This window comes from Poecilia latipinna, unplaced genomic scaffold, assembly GCF_001443285.1.
Source record: "Poecilia latipinna isolate Pla-1442-1.1 unplaced genomic scaffold, P_latipinna-1.0 Scaffold2076, whole genome shotgun sequence".
In the NCBI taxonomy this organism is placed as follows: domain Eukaryota; kingdom Metazoa; phylum Chordata; class Actinopteri; order Cyprinodontiformes; family Poeciliidae; genus Poecilia; species Poecilia latipinna.
In genome coordinates this window covers 79,821-87,802 of record NW_015114692.1, presented here as the reverse complement: position 1 = coordinate 87,802, position 7,982 = coordinate 79,821, and the positions used below count along the sequence as shown (strand labels likewise).

General features: G+C 37.8%; 1 protein-coding gene and 2 long non-coding RNA genes across 4 annotated transcripts in view; 1 reads left to right on the top strand and 2 right to left on the bottom strand.

Annotated features, from left to right (window-relative positions):
• Nucleotides 1-132: 132 nt before the first annotated feature.
• LOC106936094 (uncharacterized) lies at nt 133-432 on the bottom strand. Its single transcript, XR_001422052.1, has 2 exons — nt 342-432; nt 133-205 (listed from the first exon to the last, which is right to left on the bottom strand). It is a non-coding gene; the product is annotated as an uncharacterized LOC106936094 (long non-coding RNA).
• Nucleotides 433-1,779: 1,347 nt separating this feature from the next.
• Nucleotides 1,780-2,266, top strand: LOC106936095 (uncharacterized). The gene is made up of 2 exons (XR_001422053.1): nt 1,780-1,823; nt 1,864-2,266. It is a non-coding gene; the product is annotated as an uncharacterized LOC106936095 (long non-coding RNA).
• A 643-nt stretch (nt 2,267-2,909) lies between these two features.
• zgc:112496 (uncharacterized) overlaps nt 2,910-7,982 on the bottom strand; it is a 9,072-nt gene continuing 3,999 nt past the window's right edge. Inside the window, exons 1-5 of one of the 2 annotated variants that reach the window (XM_015016886.1) lie at nt 6,500-6,586; nt 5,638-5,731; nt 4,986-5,171; nt 3,844-3,996; nt 2,910-3,769 (exon numbers count right to left, since the gene is read on the bottom strand). In XM_015016886.1, coding sequence (XP_014872372.1) covers nt 3,606-3,769; nt 3,844-3,996; nt 4,986-5,171; nt 5,638-5,731; nt 6,500-6,502 — 600 coding nt within the window. In that variant the 5' untranslated portion in view covers nt 6,503-6,586 and the 3' untranslated portion in view covers nt 2,910-3,605. Of the gene's footprint in view, nt 3,770-3,843; nt 3,997-4,985; nt 5,172-5,637; nt 5,732-6,499; nt 6,644-7,982 lie in introns of those variants that run through there. The other variant, XM_015016885.1, reaches the window with a different exon arrangement.

The following is a 7,982-nucleotide window of genomic DNA, read 5'->3' as shown; positions in this document are numbered from 1 at the left end:
AAAAAAAAAAAAAAAAAAAAAGGAAAACATTGGAAATCGGCAGCAGCAGGAAACATCGATCGGTGCATCTCCAGCAACGATCAGTTAGCATCCTTTAGCATCAGCTCATCCAACAACATTCTTCTACATTTCTTTGGTTTGTCATGACACCGACACTGTGGATACAGAAAATAGTTCACACACACACACACACACACACACACACCTAATGCAAAGCCACAGTCAGAAAAAGAAAAGTGACTGTAATCCAGCGATCGGGCACCTGTCCTTGCTGCGCAGCCGCCATGTTTGTACTGACGTGTAAAATATGCCATGTCATACTCTGTGGTTTCCATGACAACACACACACACACTCGATGCTCTCCGGTTTCTTTGAGAGCAACCGCTGCCTGATTCTGTCGGTCAACGTGAACGAACCGACGTCGACGCGCCTCGGATCGAAAGCTGAAGTCAAAGAGGCGACGCCCGCCTGACCTTTGACCTGCGTCAGGACCGCCCGCCTGACCTTTGACCTGCGTCAGGCCGAGTTAATACCTCAGTTTCTCATTCTTCTTAGGGACTGTAAACATTTGTAAAGGAATGTAACTGTAAAAACAAAAAAAGACAAAGTGTTACCCTGTTGTCCCCGTTTTCTCCTTCGGTCGTGGACGTGTTCCCGTTTTTTCCAAACCATATTTATTTGGATTTTCCCACTTTGAAGGGAAAAGGAGGAAAAATTTCAAATGGTGCAAAATATTTGGTCTGGTTGTCCTGATGAGTCCGATCGGCTTCGGTCTGGTTTGTCAGGCAACCGCCAACCAGATTTTATAAATCTTTAGTCAGTGCTTTATATATTAAGCCATAGGAAACAGTATGGAGGGTCAAAAGGGTCACAATTTTTTATTTAAATTATTAAATTATTTATTTCAGATGCTGAATGGAATTGGAAATAAACATTTTAAATAGATAAATCTATTCCTCATCATTTATATGATGGAAAAGTCACTAAAATTCAAGAATTATTACAAATAAATTGATTTATTCAGTTATTTAATGAATAACTGAACGGTTCAATTTTTTAGATACCAAAAAATATTAGTTTCAATTATTTATTCCCACATTTAAATATTAAATTCCCTTTTGATTCACTTAATAATTAATTGATTTGTTTGTGTAATATATTTATTTCCAGTTTTTAAAGTGCAGACAGATGAATAATAATCTAAATTATCTTACATATTTATGTGATTCTGGGGCTTTTTTTCCCGTCATACGGCCGATGAGGACGAAACGCTTGTTGGTTTGAAACTTTGTAGAAATGTGTGAATGCGTGGACGTTTGATCAATTATGTGAAATTGTTCTGATTTGTTCAAACCTCTGAGATGCTTTCATGTAGCTGAACTCGTTTTGTTTACTTCCTGTTCATAGAGTAGCAGCATTACTTAGCAAGCGCCCACGCCTCCAAGTTGCCCCTACGCTACGCCTGAATGCAGCTTCGCTAACAACAAACTGGAAATACTCAAGTTTCTGATGGTCGTAACATTTACTGAATGCTTCTGGATAATTTAGTCCAAAAGCTGCTTAAAGGGATTTTATTTAATGTATTTTTGGGTTTGAAAGTCATGAAACTGTCAGCAGGAACAGGAAGCGTCTCATCAGAGGCGGACGGTTCGAAGCAGCTTCAATAAGCCATTTTCAGATCAACTTCAACAGGAAGAGAGAGAGAACGGCCAATATTTGGCAGTGATCGATCTTTGAAACTTATCGGGAAGTGTTAAACTGAAGGCCTGTTGGTGAATGCCTGTTAGCCTGTTATGAAGTTAGCCTGTTATGAGGTTAGCCTGTTATGAAGTTAGCCTGTTATGAGGTTAGCCTGTTATGAGGTTAGCCTGTTAGCTTGTAATGAGGTTCATGTGCCTCTTTAGTCTAAGATTCAGTGGAACCAGAAGGAAAAGGGCTAGTCGGTGGATCTGCACAATAACTGTGAACTCAACGCCGCCTGTAGCTTTTTGTTAGCAGAAAAAATCTCACGGCTAAAACTGACAGAAACTGAGCCTAAAATCAAAATATCTTCAGATTAATCTGAACATTTAGTTCTGGGTTTTTAATTTTTCTGTTGCTGTTTCCAAAAAAAGCTATTCTAGAATCTGTATTTAATATCCCGATGCCAAACCGTCTCATGCCTTCTTATAGAAAAGCCCAGAAAAAGACGGAGGCGAAGTTTAATTTGTGATTTGGCGACTGATTCGCTCAACATATGCGACAGCAAATTAGGGCCATTTCTAATAAAAAAAATAAAAGTAGAAAAAACTCTGAAATTTGTAGATTAATATCTGAAATTTTCAAGAAAAAGCAAAAAAAAATTCTTAATTCGAAAAGTCAAAAATTTTCAATAAACTCAGAAATGAAAAAACAACTTGGAAATTTCTGAGTTTGAAAAGTTGAAAATTTGCGAGAAAAACTCAGAAATTTTTAGATCTCAGAATTTTGGAGAGTTTTTTTCCCTAGAAATTTACTTTTTTGATGTGCAATGTCGCGCCTGCGCCGTGGTTCTCCATAATCCTGTTCTGAATCTGTCGTTAGCCGTAGCGGATGTTAGCCGTAGCGGACGTTAGCCGTAGCGCTAACATTTGTAGCTGCTCTGTGCCAACAAGCCGCGCCAGGTTGCCTTTTCTTAGCGTTTGGTTCTGAGGTGTAGGTGACTCAGTGCAGGACTATTGTTCAGGCTTCTGCAGCTCCTGAAATGAAATGCAAACATTTAAAATCTGCTAAACAGCTTCTTTAACGTTTTCGACTGACAGTGCTTCATTTCCCACCAAAGTATCCACCATCAGGTCTCATTTAGATGCAGTTTGAATCACAAAATTAGCATCAAGGTAAACAAAGCAACTCTTGTTTTTAAAAGTTGGAGGTTTTCTGCTTTTTACCATCTTCCTTTTCCAGCTTCTTGGTTTGCTGCAGATTATTCACATGTTCACAGCAACTGAGCAACTGTTGGCCATGCAAAATAAAAAAATAAAAACTTTTCTGAGATTAGCCAGACAACGTCATGCCTGCGCTGCTGTGGTAGTTTTTCATGAGCTGCTTTCTTGTATCGATAAAATGGTGCCAAGCTTACGAGGCTCAATCTCTCCCACCAGAGAAGAGGTCGTGCCCAAACAGCGTTTACAAAAAAAGGAAGAAGAAGAAGAAGAAGCTATTTTTCTCTGGGTCAAAACTAAAGGAAAACTAAATTTACTAGTGGATAATTTATATCCAAATCCTCATGAATTACTTCACAAACTATTGTACTTTTTAAATGTTCAGAATGGAACCATTTTATATTGTATATATATGAATATATTTTGTTTTACTTTGTACTGTTCATTGTACTTTGCTTTAATTTAGAAACAATATAAATAAAGAATAATACTGTGGCCACATGGTGCTGCTGATCTTTAATTTTCTCATTTTTACCAAGTGAATCTTAAACATACACTTCCTGTCATTAATTTCAGTTAGAAACTGACTTTTATAAGTGAATAATATTGTGAAAATGTGGATTTTGGAAAATGAATCCCCCTTTTCTTCCTCTTGTATCAGGCTAAATAACTAATTTACTGACTAACTTCAGCGTCGCCGTGTTTTAAGCAGTTTTAAGTTTCTTGGCGGGCCTCTGGTCGCAGTCTGAGCTCTGCGAGTCGCCGCCCTTCAGGTCCTCCAGAACAGGAAGCTGCAGCTTGGTCGCCGTCGCCATCGCCCACAAACACATTTCCAGCCTGTGGGGCGTCCAGTCCTGCTGCGGATCCACTGAGAGCAGAAAGCAAAGCCACAGATCTCCATCTGGTCTTCAACAGACCCTCGGCTGCCGGGCGTCGCCTCACCTGCGTTTAGTTTGGCAGCCTGGGCGGCCATTCTGTCCAGGTAGAGCGCGTAGTGCTTGGCGGTGTACTGGACGGGCTGCAGCCCGGGGACGCTCTCCGCCGCTTCATCAGACATGAACGCAGTCAGAGCCGGAGCCGCTGCTGCCAACACGGCTGCAACAAAACACAACGTCACTTTCGCAGAAATATACGGGGTTTTCTGCAACATTCCTGAAATTAATTTCAAATTTTCTTTTCTTTTTCTAGCAAATTTTTGACTTTTCAAACTGAATTGTTCTTGGGGCGGGAGGAGGGTTCGAGAAAATCTGTGGTTTCAAATTCAGGAATTTCCCTCTTTTTTATGAATTTTCTAAAATTTTCAGGATTCAAATACAGATTTCTGAGATTTTTCTGGCAAAATTTCTGACTTTTCTAATTCAAATTTTCTGACTTTTCTAATTCAAATTTTCTGACTTTTCTAACTCAAATTTTCTTATCTTTTACAGAAAGTTTGAGTTGTTTTTTGTTTTTGTTTTTTAAAGAAATGTGACTTCAAATTTAGTGATTTTCTGGTTTTTACAGAACATTTGAGATTTTCTAGTATTTTTAACTTTTTTTCTAGAAAATGTTTTTCTGTGTTTTTCTGAGATGTTTACAAATTAGTGACTCTTATCTAACTTCTGAGATTTTTCTAAGAAATTTTCAACTTTTAAAACGTAGAAATTTAGTTGTTTTTTATAGAAAATGTTAGATTTTTCAAACAAACTGAACTATTCAAATTCAGAAATTTCCTTGTTTGTTCTACACAATATTTAGGATTTTCCTGTGGAATTTAATTCCTTTTATTGCTTTTTTAATACCTACATCAACTCTAATATGCTGCTGTGCGTCTCTGTGTAGAAGGTTGTAGTTTGATGTTTGGTTTTATGATTTCATCTTTGAAAGATGTTGAACAGATAAAGTTTTACTTCCTTGCTTGCAGACTGAGCCGTGTGCAGCGTTAAGAGGGCGAAGCGCTCCTCCGTCTGACGGTTGAGCGAGACTCTGTGAACTTATTGGAAAATCAATCACCCAGACTACCAGCCATCGCTGTGAAATATTGAGCTGTCCGCTGTGATTTACCACTGCTGTATTCATGCAGAGGGGAGTGAGAAGACGGCAACCTGAGGCGGTGGCGGGGCCGACGCCCTTCAGGCCGCTGAGCTCAGCGACGGCCGCCGGAACGTCGGGCAGGAGGCCCAACGCCGTTCTGGAGCGTTTCTGGACGGCGTCCTCGGCGTTGGAGGCCGCCAGCTGCTGCAGCCTCGGCCTGAACTTCCCCCTCTGGACGGACACAGGAGACACGCCGCCTTCACATTACGAATGACAGCAAAACGTCGTCTGTATTACACTAGCAAATGCCAAAATGTCAACTTGGCCAATTCTACGGTCAGCGGAAACGCAGCTGCTGTGATTATTGCAGACGAGAGTTGCTGAGTCTCTAATTGAGATTATGAAAATTAATGCACAAATTTCCCAAAAACTCACATTTTTGATGGAAGGTTTTCTGCACTAGCATGACGTGGGTTTATTTCACAGAACTACAATGGAAACAACAGGGCGTTACTGCTGCCGGAAACTACAAAGAAGATGACAGGAAGTGGTAGGATGGCGATATTTTCTAGTGACTTATACCTGAACAAACATTCACGTGATTTTAATTTCATTTCTTATTTAGTGGAAACACAGCAGTGGAGAAATTGTATTTTTCCAACATCAGCAGAAAAAGTTTTGTGTACATATGTAATGGAAACAGCTAGCGGGGTTAGCACTTACCGTTAGCTTCCACTCCATTAGCTTCTTCAGCTCGGACAGAGTGATGTGTTTGTCGGGTCGACTCGAAATCAGCACCGGCAAATCCTCCTGGTACCTGATCAGACAGCGAGCCTTAATGCTGCAGGATGTAACTTATATAAAAGATGCTTTTTCTTTATCATGTTTGTTGAAACTGTCACCATGTTGTGACAGTTTGATATGAGACGGATAATTTAGGAGCTTGAAAAGTCAATAGTTGGATAGGAATAAAAACACAGACACTTTGAGATTAATTTCAGAAATTTTCTAGAAAAAACATGGAAATATCCGAGTTTCAAGTGAAAAAATTCAGACTTTTGAAACTCAAAATTTCTGGTGTTTTTTTTCTAGAAAATATTTTTACACTAATCCCAAATTTCTGAGTTTAATCTAGCAAAATTTCAGCCTTTCAACTTCATAAATGTCCTTCTTTGTCTACAAGATCTCTGAAAATAATCTCAAAATTATTTTATTTATTTTTCTAGGAAATCTTTGACTTTTCAAAGTCACAAAATTCTTTTTTTTTTTATTCTAAAAGTAATCTCAAAATTTCAATTTTCTTTTCTAGCTAAATTTTGACTTTTCAAACTCCCAAGATTCTTGGTTTTTTTTTATAGAAACTTTCTAAGATTAATTCTAAATTTATTCACATTTTTCTACCAAATATTTGACTTTTGAGACTCAGAAATTACTTTTTTTTTCCCTTGAAAATTTCTAAGATTGATCTAGAGAAAATTTCTGAGATTAATCTAAACCTTTCTTACATTTTAGCGGAAATTTACTCGCCAATAAAGAAAGTGGCTTTCTTTAATGGCTGATACGGCTTTATGTTAACCGAAATTACCATTTGTCAAGCTGCAGTAGCTTCGGCTTCTTGGCTTTGGCCGTGGCCTCCACCACATCCCAGTACTTCTCGTAAACTCTCCTCCATACTTCCGCTTCCCCGCAGCCGAACAGGGCGGCCATATTGGAGAGGTCACGGCTTCAACTAAAAATCACAGCAGAAGGATGTTTGCTTAAACTTTCAACATAAAGCACAATAAAAACACATGAATTCAACTGAAATCATCTCAATCAGATTCTTGTTCTTCTGTATGTTTTGTTGGCAGTTTACAATCGCAGTGTTTTACCGCCATCTGCTGGACAGAAGGCGTAATCCATTAAATAGAAACTTTAAATGTTAAACTTACAACAAAAAAACAAAAACATAATGTAGTATCTCAATAAATGTTGTATCCTTTCAGCACTTTATTAGTCCATTAACTGTTGAAGATAATTCAGATGTACTTAATATATTGATTATAGTTATTGGAAGTCTTATTCTATGTAAATTGATTATTAACCAACATATCTTATGTGAATTGACTTTAATTTGATAAAATACAATGTCTGTTACTGGTTTTCATAGTTGTTGACTGTAAGATGTGTTTATAGTATTGTTATGCTTTCATGATGTAAAGCACTTTGAACTGCCTTGATGCTGAAACGTGCTATTCTAATAAATAAACTTGATTGATTGATATTCTCTTGTGAATTTTCTATCAATCAATCAATCAAATTTTATTTGTATAGCACATTTCAGCTGCAAGGCATTTCAAAGTGCTTTACATAATTAAAATAAAAACAGCATGTGACATTGAATAAACAGTGAGAAAGAGAAAGACATTTTGAGAAAAAAAAGATTAAAAAAGATGAAAACATTAAAACCTGCTCCCCTTTTAAGACTTCAGTTAAACGCCGTTTAACTGGGACTCTAACCCTCTGGGAATTTAGTCAAAAGCACCGTTTGACAAGGACTCCAACCTCTAGAACTTTAGGAATTTTAAAATTCACTTACGTTTCTGTTGTTATTGTGTCAATTTAAACGCCGTCAACTGGGACTCTAAACCCTGAAGGACTTTAGTTAAACGTCGTTTAACTGGGACGTTTTCCAGGGGGCTTTACATCATTAAAATGTAAACAGTGAGAAAGAAATAAAAAGAAATTAATAAATAGATAAAAAGTAAAGATAAAAACATCGAAGACATCAAAACCCATTCTAACCCTAATTTAGCCATAAGCAACACTAAGCAGGTGGGTTTTAAGTTTAGATTTAAAGGCACTCAGTGTTTCAGCTGTTTTACAGTTTTCTGGAAGTTTGTTCCAAATTTTTGGTGTATAGAAACTGAATGCTGCTTCTCCTCGTTTGGTTCTGGTTCTGAATGCAGATGGATCTAGACAGTTGGTACAGCAATAACAGGTCTTTAATGTATTGTGGTGCTAAACCATTCAGTGATTTATAAACTAACAACAGTATTTTAAAGTCTATCCTCTGAGCTACAGGGAGC